At 43.3% G+C, this 17,896-nt stretch overlaps 2 protein-coding genes across 12 annotated transcripts in view; both read right to left on the bottom strand.

The window, feature by feature from the left end:
• On the bottom strand, positions 1-5,161 carry ELAC1 (elaC ribonuclease Z 1). Of its 8 annotated transcripts, none has more exons than XM_075740250.1 (5): positions 5,092-5,161; positions 4,285-4,526; positions 3,428-3,606; positions 1,584-2,051; positions 1-969 (listed from the first exon to the last, which is right to left on the bottom strand). In XM_075740250.1, exons 3-5 carry the CDS (start codon positions 3,582-3,584, stop codon positions 506-508), a joined length of 1,089 nt encoding a protein of 362 aa, XP_075596365.1. In that variant the 5' UTR covers positions 3,585-3,606; positions 4,285-4,526; positions 5,092-5,161; the 3' UTR covers positions 1-505. The 8 variants fall into 8 exon arrangements, with proteins under 8 accessions (XP_075596365.1, XP_075596361.1, XP_075596362.1 ...); XM_075740246.1 differs by having other exon boundaries at positions 4,465-4,526; positions 5,092-5,137; XM_075740247.1 differs by lacking the exon at positions 5,092-5,161 and adding an exon at positions 4,652-4,963.
• A 2,636-nt stretch (positions 5,162-7,797) lies between these two features.
• The window catches only part of ME2 (malic enzyme 2), a 35,793-nt gene continuing 25,694 nt past the window's right edge, over positions 7,798-17,896 (bottom strand). For all 4 annotated transcript variants that reach the window (XM_075739596.1, XM_075739593.1, XM_075739594.1 and 1 more), the window contains 5 exons: positions 16,767-16,909; positions 12,169-12,271; positions 11,476-11,546; positions 10,641-10,739; positions 7,798-10,267 (listed from right to left, as the gene is read on the bottom strand). In XM_075739596.1, coding sequence (XP_075595711.1) covers positions 10,118-10,267; positions 10,641-10,739; positions 11,476-11,546; positions 12,169-12,271; positions 16,767-16,909 — 566 coding nt within the window. In that variant the 3' untranslated portion in view covers positions 7,798-10,117. The remainder of the gene's footprint in view (positions 10,268-10,640; positions 10,740-11,475; positions 11,547-12,168; positions 12,272-16,766; positions 16,910-17,896) is intronic.

The following is a 17,896-nucleotide window of genomic DNA, read 5'->3' as shown; positions in this document are numbered from 1 at the left end:
TTGGCAGAGTTATAAATACCTTATTAGTTCCAGTGTAATCGTCCTCTTACATGGAAATCGGCTAACAGTTACAAAATACTTTATGCAAGTTTGAAGTAAGCTTGTAAGAGGCAAGACATCTTAAATTGTGGTGCACAACACAAATCTTCCTGGGGTTTATTAAGCCAAACGATCCAGCGCTCTGCTCTAGGAATCTATGGTCCAAGGAAAACCCCTGGGCTGTGAAGGCTTGCGCCAGCCCATGCCATCGGTTTCTGGGGAGCCTAGACGTCCGAAACCATTACTTACAAATTTATTCCAAGTTCCGGATGTTCAAGTATCCTTTTTTCTTGCTTTACAAAAGCAACGCTAACTGTGCCTGGTACTCTCTCCGGTTTGCAACGGCTCTCTGCATGCCACAGAAGAAAATTACTTTGGATACCACCAACCCTACCATTATTTTTAAGTCCTATCCAACACCATCCTGCTTTATGGCTTCATACAGAGCTTGCTAACACTACTATTTTTACTTTTTCACTGGAATTTCTATTGTCATAAAATCCTCAGCTAGTGTTACCTCTTGACCATCTAACACGGACTCTGCCTGTCTCTTCAGTTCGGTGATGTCCGCATCTCCCTCACCTCTCTGAGCAGCCGGTTTATACCTCTGACTGAAGTGAGTCAAAACCAGTTTCTTAACTTTACATGATTTTGCAAAATCTGATGCCATTTTTGGAGTGCTATGACCATGCTCTCTGGCCTTTTCCTCTTGGGTGTCGTCCAAAGTGGCTTCGTGTATCAGTACATCTGCTTCACAGCAAAGTTTCATGGCCGCATCTCCAACCACTCCTGAACAATCCCCTAAAATGCAAATTTTTCTTCCAGGAATAGGGTCTTCTAAGACGTCAGAAGGAGAAATCGTTACTCCGTTCTCTAGAACGATTGCTGTTCCATTCTTCAGTTTCCCATATAAAGGACCTGGTTGAACTCCTGGCAAATAAAAGCAAAAGAGTCCTGATGAGTGTCAAGTGTAAGAAATAAAAAAATCACTTAAGAAGAGATAGGCTATATATAAAGCTGTCTCAGTGAAAAAAGACAACCTCAATATAAAGAGCAATTGATATTTCACATATTTCACACAAACAAAGAGCTTGTAACGTTAGCAGGAAGTGTGTTTGAAGAAAAGCTACATTCTTCGTATTAAAGTCAATAAAGTCACGCAAATACACTGGCCATACATTTCCCTGAAAGTCACGTTATGCTTTTTTAAACTTTAAAATCTGAACTTGTTTGCTCTTACCAGTATGAGAACGGTCTGCAATATTAACTGGCACTAGTGCAACACGCCAATTCAGACTGCTGCATTGGTATGAAGCATTAAAATGTCTCTAATAGAAAATGGAAAATTGAATGAAAATGGATTCGGGAGATAGAGCAGCTCTAATTTGCTAGAACCCCTAGAAAGGTGTTCATAAAATGATTTCAGCTGCCTGTGTACCCAATTTTGTTACATTTGCTGAAAACTGGAGTCACTGCTCAGCTTAAACACACGCATTTAGACATTTAAAAAATTAGAAAGAGGAAAAATAAGTCAAAGTAGTTACCAAGGTCTTTCAGTTTCTGTACATTGAGTTTACCGGGCCGGGCTTTCTCTTCCACCACAAAACCAAACGAAGGAATGCGGTGAAATAGGCGAAACGCTTTCAGAACCAGCTGCTCATCCTCAAACAGCAAGTAAGAGTTTTCTACTGGATCCAGGTGGATTTTTCTCCCTTGTGCTCCCTGGGGAAATACTTCATCTCTGTCCAGGTAAGAAAACTCTCTGAATTCTTCTGCGGGGCACTGGTCCTGTGTAGGTACCAGTTCATGAACAGTGTAGGGAAAGAGAAGTTGTGAATGGGAGAGCTCCATACTCCTCCAGATGAAGTTTCGCAGTCCTAATGGGCCATAAATATCCACAGGTGGTTTGTTTACGTCAGGGCTGCTTTGGAGGCTAAGTGTGCACAGCAGGCCAGGGAGTCCAAAAAAGTGGTCACCGTGAAGATGAGTTATGAAAATCTTGGTAATTCTGCCTATCGAGGCAGAAAAAGAAAACAGGAAAAAATAGGAAAAATGAGTACCGTAACAACTCAGAAATAATCGCTTTTTGGCAAGAAGTAGGAAATAAGGAAGGAGGGAAATTAAAATAAAACCAGTGTTTAAGAAATAAATCCCAAACCACAAAGTTGGGTTTTTTTTTTCCACAGTAGCGATAGGTTTCCACACAAGGAAACTTTATTTTGGCTTGATTTGTCGAGAAAAGACTGCCGAGACAGAAGTTTTTGTTGCTTCTAAGCAAAACATGCTACAAGCATGAAACAGAATCGACTGGTGACATCTGCCATATTAAAACGCCCAAAGTGCTGGGAAGCGGTTGTGCTTTCATACGTTACATGGAAACTGTAGACTAACGAGAAACATCAAGTGGAATTTGTGTTGTTCCTAGTTTTGAACCTAGCACATGAACAGAATTTAAAAAAAACAAAACAAAAAAAAATCCAGTTTTGATTTCAAAGTTTTTTAAAAGGCAAGAACCCCACAGTTCCCAACTGGTTTGTTTTGAACAGATAAAAAACTGCACTTAAAGATTTTGGCTTTGTTTCACGTCTGAGTGTGTCTCACTCCAGCTCCCCGGCACTGGGCCCTACCCTTGCTAGATTAAAAAAGCCCAGAATGTTCTCTCATTACAGAAACGTGTACTTTAATCAGGCTGCCTCAGTCTCCACTGAGTTCCAGCTGAGTTCCCATTTCCTTGTGATAAAGCATGTTCTCCAGCACCAACCGAGCAATAGGAAGGACAGAATCTCTTTAAGAACAATTTAATAAAAAACCCAGTAAATTTAGTAAAAATTAGCCTATTCACTTAGTGATTAAATCCCCTGATAGCTTCAGATTTTGGAGGAGCAGGAGGTTGGTTTTCTGTTTATAATTGATAATTCCATCTTTGTAACTTGAGAGTCAGAAGTCTGCTCTTAGCGCTGTAGGCTGCAAAATCACAGGTAAGTCTGGTTTCTGCTTTATTTGCCAAAATGTCAAAGTTTTATGAATACACACAACATTACTTGAAAACAAAAGCACAGTATTTATTGACAGGAGGACTCACAGGAGGTATTGTCTAGAGTTGCCTTTAGACAAATACAAAGTGCCAGTTTAAAGCTGGTCTGTGGTCCACGTTTGAAATTACGAAGCCTAAGAAATTCATTCAGGAGAGTTTGGTTCTCCCAACACAATTCTTTACCAAAGGGCAATCAAGGACTACTGCAGGGCAGGTTCAGCAACTGCCACCTTCAGATGCTCATGCATGTTTAGTATGTATTCAAATAAGACGAGCACGAGGACAATGTATTTTGTTTAGATCTCAAGAAACTTTTCTCCTTCCCTCATCACAATACCTTTCAACAGCACAAACCTGCTTTGAGATGGCTCTTCATGAGTTGCGTTTGAGTTCCCTCTCCGCAGTCGAAGAGCCAGCACTCTCCTTCCCTGCGAAGCACTATCGCCGATGCTCCTCTTGTTGGAGAGGGATATGCTGAGCCTGTGCCGAGGAAAGTTATATCCATCGACATTTTAAATACGTCGGTACGCCACCTGAAAAAGATTTTCAGCTGCTGGACATACATATTCATGCTGGGAAAGAAACAAGTATTTTTGCGTTCAGCGAAGGCATCCTACGTACTTTAGTGTCAGGATCAAATTCCCCTTCTCTTAAAAAAAATAAAAATAAAACCTCCCTGGAGTAAGATAAGACTTTCAGACAACCCCATATTTACAAGCAGCCGATTTCCTTTTTATGTCAATGGAAGGTTGCAAACACACAGCTCAAACATAAGACCTTTGTTCATTATCTAAAGAAACAGCCCCATCCAGTTGCAAATGCTCCAATCTTTAAACTATTATTTCTTTCTTCTTCGCTTTCTTTAAACTTTGAATTTTCCTGCGCTTTCCTCTAAAAGCCTTTTCAGAACTAACACCAAACAGCCACTGCTGACGTTTAAACGCCGTTACTGCACGCCAGAAGTGTGCAGCCCAGCACCACAGAGGGGAAAGATTCGCTCCCCTCAACAAATGCAGAGACCGCAAGAGCCAGGAGCGACCCTATTTACTTTGCCTTTGCCACGGCATCGTTCAAAGCGATTGATGTTTTACTTCTCACCAGTGCTAAGTGAAAAATTAAACACTGATGAACCTGCATGCAGCCTGAAGGCTGTGCAACAGATCACGGGACACCTATTGCAGCAGAAGGATCTATACAATCAGCTGCCATACCCTAGTCATTTATGTACCCGCTATATTGTCCGGAAGAGGAGCCTGGCTGGTCTGCAGGAGCAGGACAACCTTTGGAAAGCCGCGTCAGGAGCAGAACCTCCACGTGCACGACTCGTAACGCTGCCTTGCCTTGCAGGGTGTGCCTTCTCCAGCCTCAGTCTTCCCAGACTTAGTTCCTACCTCATTTTCGGATGTATTTCCACCTCATTTCAAACTCCAGGTGCCTCAACAGCTTCAGATACCTTTCAAGGACAAGAATTACTGTTTTCTCAGGTTTAGTTGCCACACCTTTCCCAAGGGGAGCAGTCCTCTTCCCGGTGTGTTAGCAGGGTCCTCCCAACCACACCAAGGCGCAACGCGTAATTACCTGACCTCGGGGGGCGAGGAGGGGTACGATAAACACCCACCACACCCCCAAAAGGCACAAATACCCATTTTGTTTCCTTTTCCTCTGTGTAAAAGCAGATTAACAGCTGAACTGGCTTCGGGCCTTACGCCTTGAATTGGTGTCCGCGGGCTGGGACGTGGGGCCAGCCGAGGCCCCCCTGAAACACTTCAAACCCCGCCACCCGCCCTCACGGCCCCGCCAGGCCGGGCCCTGCCGCCTCCACCCGCCCTGGGCCGCGGTCCTCCGCCGCTCCCCGAGAACGCTTGTGGGGAACGGCCCGGGGCGGGAGGGGACGGGGGACCGGGGAGGACCATGAGACCGCTACGCTGCGGCGTGGGGGGGGGAAAACGGTTCCGGGGACGGCAGAGTTTAGTCAGAAAACGCGTAACCCACAGGCCCGGCCCGCCTCGCCGGCCTACCTTTCCCCGGGCGGCGGCAGGCGGAGCCCGCGCTGCGCGGCCCGGCCCAACCCAACCCCCGCCGTCTCCGCGCCCCCTCCCGGGCTGCGGCCACCGGCGGGCCCGGCCCCAGCCCCGGCCCCGGCCCTGCCCTGGCGGGAGGTACCCGAGGTAGCGGCGGCCGCAGTCCGGGAGTGCGGAGAGGCCGGGCGGTGGGGGCTGGAGGGGGCCCGGCTCTGCCAGAGGATGCCCCAAGCCGTCGTCAGATTCGGGGTTGTTGCGTCTGTTAACCTACGGATGCAGGTTTTGAGGTAAAATTTTAATACAGCCCAAATAGCTGGTTTGTTTGCTGATCATTTGCAAGGGACAAAAGGAAGAAAATAACGTCGGTGATCTAAGCGATGGCAGAGCAATTCTGTGTAGGTCAAGCGTTATTTTTTTCAGAAGAAACAAAATCAAAGGTAATTTAGGCAAAGGGAATGCATTTTACTAAGAAAATAGAAGACCAGAACACACAATTTCAATAGAGTTACAACATTATAAAGGAGAAAAAACCCCAATCAGTTCACATTTAAATACAATTTTAGTTTCAGCTGAGCAATGACCCTCCCTGGTAAAATCAACCCCAGACAGATTAGGCTAGAACTGTTCTCACAAGCACTCCAGCAGACACACATTTATTTGTGTAAGGTAGATATGTTTAAGATAGAAATAAATGTAAATTACTTTGACATTTTATTTCTTGACAAACTGGCCATCTTACTATGTTTATATAGCCCTAAAATTATTTTTTTTTCCATTTTCATTAGACAGGAACTATTTAAAGCCACAGGTACTCAGAGAATTCAGTTCAATCCAGCGCCTGGTTCGTGTGCAGGGAATGTAAATCCTGCACCGCAAGCAAAACGTCTGATGCAAGAGAGCTTTTTAATGAGCTGTAGCCACAGTCCATCGTGCCGCCAGGTACCGGATTCTCCACGTACAACGTAGCTGTTAGCACATCTCCCTCCGGAGCAGGCACGAGTAAGCTGCATCATCACCAAGTGCTGTGATTCGGGAAGCAAGAGACTTAAAAGCGCGCTGAATTTTCCTCACAGTTCACCCAGAACACCTGCAGGCTCTGCGATACCATGGTGATGTGTATTTCGGGAGTAGGCAGGTAGGTCAAGGTAGATCCATACAGAATTAGATGTCCCTTCACCAGTGGTAACTGAATTACATTGCACAAATTCAGCTGTCAAGTGGGTGCAATTAGAGCTTTGCTCTAGATTTTTCTCCTTGCTCCAGTACTCAATGTAACACCAGTCCCGGCCCATTACGTACGGTTATGAGATGGAATAGCAGTACACATCATCTTAAAAAGAGTCCAGAAATAACAGTGGTTTTCTTAAATTCAAGAATAGCACTTACAGCTAAGACTGTACTGTTCTATAGTCCAATCGTCTCGTAGATACCTTTACCTGAATGACAGAGGTGCTCAAATCTGCTCCTTTGACACCAAGATGACCAGGAGCAAGCTCCAAATGAAAGACAACTTGGATTTACTTAGGCCCAGAATCAACTGAACTAAAATTCACAGTTGCAGCTGTACAATAGTGATCCCAACTCTCCTACAGAAGTAGTCACTAACTAGGGCTGCTAATGAAAAACTAAAAGGTGTAGTATTTATCTTTACAGTTACTACTGGAGGAGCGTGACAAAGGGTTACTTTACCCCCTCCTGCAAAACAGCGTGCTGGGAACAACAGTACAGAGAAGACACTCACCTACTGCAGGAAACCTGTTAAACACCAAACTGCATGTGAAGGGTCACTTTGTTTTAACTCGGAAAACAAACAACATCATGAAACATCACTGTTCACAAACATAACCAAGAACTTCTGTGACGAGTCGCATTTGGGTTTTAAAATCTATCAGAGACAACGTTTTAATAGCCTTCCTCTACATACCCATTGTTGGCACGTGGGCACATGCTTCAGGAACATACAAATCTTTATAACTTCTTTGAACAATAAAAAAAAGGCTGCGCTCCCTTAGCTACCTTTCTTCTCCTCCCCACGACGTTTCTATACATTGCTGCCCAGAGGCTTGGCCCTACTCCTGCTGAATTTAAGGAAGCAAGTCTTGGACCAGTGTTGGAAAAAACTGAGCTACTGATTTCTGACCCTCTCAGAAGTGTTCTGCACATCCAGAATAGTATCCTCATAGAAGAAATGTGAAAGACATTACACCATTTGGAAGGCAAAGTCCCCAGGGCTGCGTAAAGAGCTAGAACACCAGTCATCCTTTAGGTGAATACGAAAAAAGATACTGTGGTTCCTTCCTAAGTGGCAAGATTAGCAGTTGTAATTAATTCAAAGATTAATTAGATGTGAAGAATACACAAAACTGAAGAGGAATCTGTGTATTTTATTAAAAAAAAGTCTGAAAGAGATGAACACGTCAGCTCACTTAAAACTTTGTGAGCTGAGGTGTTGCCTGGTGCTAATGGAAAACAATGGTTATACATTAAAGGTAAAATTCCACTGTGTCTATATTGCAAGCTATAGATGATCCACAGAACTCAATTAAACAATGACCACAGGTGCATATGAACAGATGAAGTCTAACCGGTACCACTTGGCTGCCATAAAGTGGGACAGGTTTTCCTGGGTACTATCAATGTGCACTGATTATGGACCATGACTGCACTTCTTGCCTGAAAACAAAACCATAATCAGACTGAAAGGATGGATGCAGATCTTTATTTTGTAAGACAGAATTATATTGACGGACCGATTGCCCTGCCTCTGTGATCATTCTCAGGCAGGACACAAGATCGGTGCATGGGATATTTTAATTACTCGTCTGCCTAATTGGTACATTGGCAGAAGAGAGGAAGTGTGCGTTCCCCAAATGATGCAGAACTCCACTGACACGCTGCCACAGGCTTCGGCTAGAGTTGAATTTTCAGAAGGTAAAAATAATTTGTATACTAAATAAATAACTTCTCAGTAAGATCACAAATTTAAATACAATAAAAACCAGGCATAGCAAAAATAGATGAAAAAAGCATTCTTTGTAAAAACATCACGTGTGTGTTGGTCTTTTTTGTACAGATACTTACATATACAAGTTGCAAACCACGTACGTTGCCCGACTTGGCAACGTAGCATTTTGAGCCCCACCAGACAGCACTTTACCACAGTTTGAATACGCAGTCTTTTCCCCACATCACTGTTTTCTGTGTTTACATAATCAGTCTTCTTTCCTCGCTTAGGTAAAGCCTTCCCAAAGTTTACTGTTTATCTAATACACAAATATAATTTTAAAATCGGATACTAGGCAGTAAGCGGCAGAGACCATGTCCAAGGGGGTTCAGAGACTATTTTCCCTGTTCTATTTTGGGCCTATTCTGTGGAGACCGTATTTTGCAATATAAATGAAGATATGAGAGAGGTGATTGCCACGGGTAAATCCTAAGCAAGCTTTACTTCATCTCTTTGGATTCCAGCTTCAAATTTGGCAGTATAGCCCTTTTACATCTATCTATTTCTTTATTTTTGTCCTTTTTTTTTTTTTTGGTGGCCTTGATGCAGCAAACTATGGAACAGCACATTATCTTTATACCATCGGTCTTGCTACAGAGATCAGATTTAGAGAAGTCACAGACTGTAACTATCACTGTGTGTCCTTGCCTGCTAATACAAAGGAGCGGAGGGCACTCAAACCTGATATGAACAAAATGAAAAGGAATGCACGTTGTAGTAGCTGTATCAAACGTGCAAGGAAAAAAACTCACAATTTTTAGTTTTACACACACAAAAAAACCCCACCCTGGCAAATTCAACCTGTAAATGGAGTGGGGGAAATTAAGTGATCAGCTTAGAGCTTCTAAGCATCAGATCTTTTCAGTCCTGTATTCAAACTGAACTGAATATACTGGACTGAGACCACAAGAAACATTCAAACTTCTGTAAAAGTGTGTGTCAATTGCTGCCTGTAACACTTTCCGTTTCAGCTTCATCAGCTGCCTGTGGGTGGGTTTGTTCGAAGTGGCGAGTCCCCTTAGGAGTTTTTGAGTCAATGATGTCATGAAAACACCACACATGTCTTTTCATGAGAAAAAGGGTATGCCAGGGAGAAAATTTAGCTTAGAAGAAACAAAACCTTGAAAAAATTAACAAATGAAACAAAAATCCTTTGGTACATCACCTTGGAGTCCACGGCAGAAAATCTCCTTGTAAAATCTCTAAAAAATTTCCACAGATTAATTCAGATCCTGCCTTTACGTGATAGAATTTGTTATGCAACAGTGTAGCTTTGTTTTCAAAAGCTATTAAGTGATTACTATTATTTTCAGGCTTTCAGAGGATAATTTTAACTAGTTCACATTTTTCCCTGATAACAGATTTCACACAACGATGAAAACACAAAAGACAAACATTGCTGCAGATTCCACATGTGCAACACCATGCTGCTCCACAAAGCACAAAGAAACAGAGCAGCCAATGCCACAAGGAAGTCTGGACACAGGCATCTTTAAACATCAGACAAAACAGCCCATTAAACTGTTAAATTTGTTTTAAATTTTTTTTTTTTTTTTTTGGACAAATGCTCTCTGGTGATGTCACAGATAATGCAGTGTGACAACACTAGGACAAGTAGAAGACTGATTATTAAAAGCAGAAATAAATAATTCTGGAGTCAGCAGTGATGAGAGAGCTATAGTTCTTCATCAAACGCACAGAGCTAAAATATCATTAAAGGAATTCTTTAGTGCAGTGCAGGTTCTAAGCTAGAAATGCAATGTCATTATTTAAATTAATTTTGGAGAGCTCTCTCATTCCTGTGACAGATGTCATCATCCATAAAGTTTATCAGGTACTTGGGAGAGTGGGGAGAAATCTACGTCGAGTGAAAAACAGGGTAGAAGGGGGGAAAAAAAAAAAAAGACAACAAAATGAGCAAAATAAGTTACGGGACTCAAAGATCATGATTTAAATTGGTCTGAAAAAGGGATCCCTGCAGAGTACAAGATACTGCCTGAGGAGTGCGATCTTGATGTATCAGTGAACCTTAGATTCGGGCCAGTCATACACATCTGGCATGAAGGATTCGTATTCGTAGGTCCAAACCTTTGATCGAATGTAACGGTTCTTGTCTGCAGGCTCAGGGTAATGGAAAGCCATGTTGTTTGCATACAAAAATTCCATAACCTGGAAAGTTAAATCACCATGCGGTTTATGCCTTTTACTACATTCACATAACATCCACGCTTCCACTGCAATATGTTTAGGACTGCCAAACTGAATAAAGATAAACACCAAAGTCGTTTTACAATTCCTGAATGCCTTTCCAGCGATCTGAAAACTTAAGTTTCAGAAATCAAAGGACCATGATTTTGGCTCATTATCACTGAAGTGTCCAACAAACCCAAGATTTTTCTAAGTGTCTCTTATTAAAGGCACAAAAAACTGGGTATTTTGTGCCCAACCACTTAAGTGCTCAAGGGTTATACTGTGCAATTCAGCAAGTTAACGTACACATAATGCACTTTTAGTACAGTCCACTTTTATGCTTCATACTCACCTTCACAGCAATATAAATAGAAACTTCCCTGATATTAGACAGTGGAGGATAAAGTCTTCCTTGTGCGAGTTCTTCATCGGTCAACTGTTCCGTCAATGCCTGAGTTAGAAAAACAAACAAGTTCTATTTACTGCATCCCAAATGGGACCAGTAACATGCTAGAACACCTCAGAGAAACAAGTTGCAGTGTTTTTACTACTCAAGTGCTCCCAAAGCACTACAATAGGGCAGTCAAAATCTCAAAATTCTCAAAGATCAACTCTTCAATCTGTGCCCATATCAGCAAATTCTGCTTGTAAGCATTTAGCAAAGATCATATTTTTTTGGAGGCTGAACTTCCCCTAAACATGGAAGTTATAAAAGTGCAACGTGCCTGCAGGACTGCCCATGCGTTTGGCCAGTTAATTCAGTGGTTACTCCGACGCGGTAGCTGCTCCTGCTCCAGAGTGGAAAGGCAAGAGAGGATGGGAGCCCAGGGACCACTTGTGTCCCTGACCACACCACCAGCCGTGGAACCCAGAGTGGGGCGGGAGGCGGCGGCAGGCCTGCTGCCAGACCTACGAGGCTGGGAGGCAATTACATATGGACAGATTTCCTATTTGGGTGTCTAATTTCTGGATTAAAAAAAAAATTTAAATTTGCAGTGGCAGGTGGTATTTTTCACAATTTTGTTTGACCAAAATACTTTTTTTTTTTTTTTTTCCCATTGGGGAGGGATAAAAACCAACAGAAAACAAACAGGAAACCATAGAGTTCCAGCAAGATTTGAGAAATTGCCTATCACATCATCCGCCATCATGTCAGAAGCCACAGCCTACTCTGCTTCCACACTTACCTTAGCAGCCTCTAGGAAAACCTTATCACTAATATGTCGAACACTGCTGAGGATCACAGCGAGAGCCACGCCTACAATAAAATTATTGCCAATTAGGGCTACATCATTTTAAAATATGCAGCCTGCTGCTGAGAAATTCCGAGTCATCTAGAATGTTATTTGTAAAAATATTCCCATCGTTTTCTACACACGTTCGCGAAACTATTATCATGTGTGCTAGGCATCTACCGCAATAGGTGGCTTTTGACAAGGGGTTGGAGCTTAGCAGCTCAGGGAAGAAAGGGAGAGAAAGGGGAAGGCAGAGAAATATCCCCAGTGCTGATTCTGTACCCTCACTTGTGCAGACATAAGTTCAACAGGAGTATATTGACACGTAGTTTCTCCTTCCCCCCCCAAAACAAGCAGAACTCATAGTACAGCAGCTTTCAAAGCCTTTAATAACACCCTTTTGTTTTCTTAGAAATATCCAGTCGGGTGAGCTCACTGTGTGCATGTCGCAGATGTAGCTGCACATGCCTAACATCCATCCTTAACTGATTTTCTTTCATTTATTCTTCTGAGTTCTCAGCTTTAAATGCTGGTAACACCTCTTCACATTGCTTCACTAACTGTGCCCAGCATAGCAAGGAAACCCAAGAAGAAGTGCTAATAGCCTAGTCTTAAAGATTAAAAGATGGCAATTTTATTTATTACCTGGGAAAATATAAGCATTGTTTCCTTGGCCTGGTTTGAAGGTTCTTCCGTCTTTCAGAGTCACCAGCTCGAAGGGACTGCCACTGGCAAACAAGCAACGGCCCTGTTAAACAGAGGAATAATCAGTCATGCAGCTTCTAAAGAGCCAAGAGTAGGGAGCAATACTGTCATTATGAAACACAGGGACACCAGAGTCCTACAGTTCCCAGTCAGCTCTAGGACTGAGTCAGGAAGATACTCGAGCACACAGCCAAATGCAAAAAGGCAGACGGCCCTACTGAATGCAAATGGATTCAAGCACGTACTTAAATCCGTTGCTGACTTCATTTCTACAATCCCAGAATGACAACAACCAAACCCACCCTTTCCGGCAAGGCCTGGAAGAGATACAAGACTCGGTAAGCATCTGCATGTTTCTGCAGCAAAGATCTGGAAAGCAGAAGAGGGAAGCATACACATTGAATTGTGTGGCTTCCGAAGGAATGGAAGCAATCTGTTCCTTTTATCATTCGTTGTTCTTTAAGATGGCAATGACTTAGAGGAACTACTCACAAAATAAAGTATTTGTGTGTTTGCCATTATTATAACCATAGCGCTGTATCAGGAACCATTGCCACGAACCAGGACCCAGCACCACAGTGGACAAAGACTGTACAAATACAGTTGACTAACAGCCACTTCCAAAAGGAGACTGAAACAGAAGTACAGGAACAAAAGGTTTACGGATGGGTGGGAGGGTGAAGGGAGGAACCGTTGTATCATACTTCTATTGCTGTGAGCTCCGAGAGGAGTGAATAATGCAGTTTGCTTATCCTTCCTTTGAAAAGGATTTTAATCAGCACAAAATATTAAAACAAATCCAGAGTTTGGAGCGTGAAATATACCCACAAGATAAATGACCCTTTCCTCAAGCAGTAAAACCCCTATAAGCAAAAAATCTTGACTTTGAGCAACAGGTTTAATAACAATATTTTAAAATATTTAAGGCTTCTTAAGACCACTACATCTGAGAACAAATTACCAAAGAAGCTAAAGACTCAGGAACTATGTTTGAATGTTAGGGCATACCCATGACAACGGGCTTTTTGTGGAGGGAGCAAAATATATGGATGCATTTGAGGACAGGTCCAAAAGACAAAATTAAAATCCAACAAAAGCCCACACAATACACAGTGGCAGAGGGCACTAAAGCATCGTCAGGCTTTTACAGGTGCCATCTAGTGGAAAAGAATAAGGAATAAAAGGTTAGTGATGAGATCTTCCTTTTCTTACTGACTTCCTCAGATTTCACACCAGCCAGGAGACACGTGGGGCTGACAGCTCTGATCCTTAATTGCCTGACAAACTTTGTTAGTTAAACGACAAAGTAAAGTCGGAGAGGATTTTCTAGGTAATTACTGTATCTTGAAGGGAAAAATACTATATATTTTGAAGGGCAAACTGAGTGCATTTCAGAGAACTAAAGAGCATTATGAAAAGAAACACTAGATATGAAGAAAAGTCTAAAAAGCCAAAAGCATTACAAAATTTATTAATAAGGACCGAAACAAAATTACACTCATTCATTTGCTGACCAATAATATTTAATTGTCCAAACAAAACCATGCCTATAAATAATAACTTATGGAAAATCACAAATAAAAGGATATATGGATCCAATACAGGAAAAAATCCAAAGATTCTCTCTCCATTTGTGTGTTGGGTTTGCGTGGCAAGGTTTTGGTAGCGGGGGGGGGGGGCTACAGGGGTGGCTTCTGTGAGAAGCTGCTAGAAGCTTCCCCTGTGTCTGACAGAGCCAATGCCAGCCGGCTCCAAGACGGACCCACTGCTGGCCAAGGCCAAGCCAATCAGTGACTCTGTGATAACATATTTAAGAAAGACAAAAACAGAGCTTTTTGCAGCCGGAGAGAGGAGCGAGAAGATGTAAGAAACTCTGCAGACACCCAGGTCAGTGCAGAAGGAGGGGCAGGAGGTGCTCCAGGCGCCGGAGCAGAGATCCCCCTGCAGCCCGTGGTGAAGACCATGGTGAAGCAGGCTGTCCCCCTGCAGCCCATGGAGGGAGGATGAGGGGGTGTAGAGATTCCACCTGCAGCCCGTGGAGGACCCCACGCCGGAGCAGGTGGAGGCACCTGAAGGAGGCTGTGACCCCGTGGGAAGCCCGCGCTGGAGCAAGCTCCTGGCAGGACCTGTGGCCCTGTGGAGAGAGGAGCCCACGCCAGAGCAGGTTTGCTGGCAGGACTTGTGACCCCGTGGGGGACCCACGCTGGAGCAGTCTGCTCCTGAAGGTCTGCACCCCGTGGGAGAGACCCACACTGGAGCAGTTTGTGAAGGACTGTAGCCCGTGGGAGAGACTCACGTTGGAGAAGTTTGTGAAGGACTGTCTCCCGTGAGAGGGACTCCATGCTGGAGCAGGGGAACGATGAGAGGAGTCCTCCCCCGAGGATGAAGAAGTGGCAGAGACAACATGTGATAAAATGACCGTAACCCCCATTCCCCATCCCCCTGTGCCGCTGAGGGGGGGCGGAGGTTGAAGCCAGGAGTGAAGTTGAGCCCGGGAAGATGGGAGGGGTGGGGGGAGGTGTTTTAAGGTTTGATTTTATTTCTCATTCCTATACTTTGTTTTGCTTAGTAATAAATTAGATGAATTTCCTCTCTAAGTTCAGTCTGTTTTGCTCATGACGATAATTAGTGAGTGATCTCCCCCTGTCCTTATCTCGACCCACCAGCATTTCGTTACACCTTTTCTCCCCTGTCTAGTGAAGGAGGGGAGTGATAGAGCAGCTCTGGTGGGCACCTGGCCCCCAGCCAGGGTCAACCCACCACAATTTGGCACAAACTTTTAAAATAGCACTACGCTCCCACGGCTACTTCAGTGAGGACATTCTACCACACCTGAATTTAACCAGCACTGTCTTGTTTTTGCATCTGATAGCAGTAACTACTCTGAGGTCCAACTCCTTGGGACTCAACACACAGCCGGGGGAACAAATGAGTTTCTGCCCTTAAAACATCTAACGCTATGTTGATATTCTATAAAAACTACAAGCAAAAATTAGGCTGCTCCTTCCTCTAACAGTGCTGCTGGCCTCCCTCAGCCATCAGAGATGCCAGTAGTTGTTTACATTTATTTATGCCAGCTAAAGGCTTGCCTGCATAACTAAGTCTTGCTTACTTTCTATCTAAGATATTGGAATTTAATTTTATATACTGAAACACTGCCCGAGTCACTATTCTGACTAATGCAAGATACCTGAGAGATATTAAACCATCTTCATTTAAAAGCATTCTCATTTACTATTAAAAGCTAAGGTCTAGATTTTGTCCAGAGGCTGTTATTCCTGCCTAGGGCTCGCTCTGGACTTGCAAATCTCTGCAGCAAGAGCTCCCTCTGACCTGACAGGCCCAGTAACACAGAAGAGAATCCTGGTTCCAACGGGAGATGATGGAATTCTACCCTTCCCGCTGTGAAGCTAACACTGCTGAGGTTGTAATGCTGGAAACAACTGAGCCACACTAACAGTGGGAAGGAGGAGTTCATAGATCTGCATCAAGAACCAAGGAAAGATCTCCACCCACTCATTTTCACATATGAGTCACTTGATTTGGGACTGTGTTAAGGGAAAAAAAAAAAAAAAAAGAAAAGGAAAAATAAGTCTTTTCACAAGCCGCACCCCTGAAGTCTGCAGGCAGGCCCTGTGGACAGGGGAGAGATCACAGTGAGCTGGAGTCTACAATGTAAAGGAAAGGCATTACCAGCCAGTTCAAAGTGCTAAAGCTAACGCTCTGTCTGCCCGATGCTCCCTTGCCCCCACCTCCTTCCCCTCAGGCTCTCTTCAAAGATGATTAGTTTTTTTAGATAAGAAGTTGTGCAGAAGGATAAAAGACTTGCTTCATTAAAGGCAAAAGCAAGGTCTGGATGTGCTGGTGATAGCGTTATTAAAAAAAACACCCCGAAATCCCAACCTCCCCCCCAAGCACGCCACAGTATAATGGCTTTGAGGTAACGGTGCAGAACGAGGTGTGTTTATTCTTGGTTCACTCATTTCAACGTTTGGTGGTGCCAGTGTACGAGAGACAGACGTTGGGAAACATAAGGACAGAGGGCCACCACTGACTCCTGCCCTGGAAAAGCACAGGTCTGCATGGGTCACTGTTAATGATACAAGTTCTGATCTGCAGGTGTTAGGAAGTGACTGAGTACAAAGCAGAATTCCTGGGTTGATGCAAGGACTACCTGCTTTAAGGACTTTACTTATGATGATGTTAACATAAGATGTTTCTTTAAAAACCAAATTAATTAAACAGTGTGGTGGGAAACAGTTAATTGATCAAAGCTAGGAAACATTAAATAGTTAATTTTTAAAAGTAGTAACAAGATTTAGGCTATTTTAAGCTTTTCAAAATGTCATTATTCATTAAGAAGTCTTAATCAAGACTTCTTTTCAAGTCACCTCCATTAACTTTTGCCAGAAGACAAGAAAGATCTGTATTATAAGTCCAAGGAATAATAAAACAATCTGAGTTCTTGTATTCTCACAGTCAGTAAAGAATTCTAGCAAAGTGCCAACAGGTCAACAACGTTTCTAAACATTACAAACCTCTGTTAGTGTATATGCTTCCTCTGCTGTGCATTCAGCTTTCACTGTAGGGTTACTTAGTGCAAATATTATGGGTCGCTCATTAATAGAGGCCATTGCTTTGATCACATCCTGAGAGAAGAGCCGCCCAGCTCCTGCAACTCCTGAAGTAAATGGAAACACATCAAAATAGAATCAATATTTGACTGCCTCAGGGCAGATGATAGCGACTGTAGATTAAGTTCATGTCACCCCCGAAGACTCCCACTCAGAGCAAAGCATCGCAGGCTTTTCTAGCAGCAGGAGATGGAAACCATGCACTGCTCTGTTCACGGCTGCTTAAAATTCTTATTTTCACAGGAACATCTAATTAATGTGCTCCAAAAGCCTATGTTACATGATTATTTTTTTTTTTAATTGATCTGTGTAAAGAACACTTATCACTTCCCTGGATAAGCAAGCAGGAACTCCAGGTTCTCCACAGATGATTCATCCTAGCTGGGTGTTAACTGCAATGCACATTCCCTTGATACTGGTATTTCTGACCACACCCAAACACATAGGTACAAATACATCAAAGTAGTGTATATTTGTACACCGGCTACAAACTTTGGGGTAGCTACTCAGCCTAAACCCTCTTCTTTTCCAAATAAATCATGTGCAAAGGAAATTTCAGAGCTGTACTAGGAAATACCTGTAATCCCATCTGACCTCTGCAGACAGCCACAGTTATAAATCAATACCTACATATGTCAGTGATTTAATAGGTACTGGTGATCTGAAGTATGAAATAGCTCCTTCAAGCCATGCTGCTGGCAGATTCTGGCCAGAGAAGCTGACTAAGGGAAGGAAGGAAGGTTAAAGAAAAATAAATTTAAAAATTACGCAAGTTAGGGAACACCTGTAAAGCAGAAAATGCCATGTTTGTGATTGTTCTCTCCCTTGCTGCTGGTGTAGAGAATGTGTCTGGGAAAAAGGTTGTATTTATGTCTTCCTTAGTGCCCTTCATTACAGTTGCAGTTCACTGAAGCCACGCAGTCCCACTCAGAGTTGTTCTGAAGTCCAGCACCAGCTGGACAAGGACACAGATGCAGGAGCACCACAGCTGCAATGGAGGATGCACTGAGAGAGAACCTGCACCTCAGTATATT

The sequence above is a fragment of the Balearica regulorum genome, chromosome Z, assembly GCF_011004875.1.
Source record: "Balearica regulorum gibbericeps isolate bBalReg1 chromosome Z, bBalReg1.pri, whole genome shotgun sequence".
In the NCBI taxonomy this organism is placed as follows: domain Eukaryota; kingdom Metazoa; phylum Chordata; class Aves; order Gruiformes; family Gruidae; genus Balearica; species Balearica regulorum.
The sequence above is the reverse complement of the archived record's forward strand: the minus strand, read 5'-3'. Positions and strand labels throughout refer to the sequence as shown.

Excerpts from the sequence above, each read along its gene's own strand:
- ELAC1 (XM_075740246.1), bottom strand. Across the intron at positions 2,052-3,427 it reads GAAGAGCCATCTCAAAGCAG|GCAGAATTACCAAGATTTTC; the intron begins GTTTGTGCTGTT and ends CTGCCTCGATAG. Across the intron at positions 970-1,583 it reads ACAGAAACTGAAAGACCTTG|GAGTTCAACCAGGTCCTTTA; the intron begins GTAACTACTTTG and ends TTTATTTGCCAG.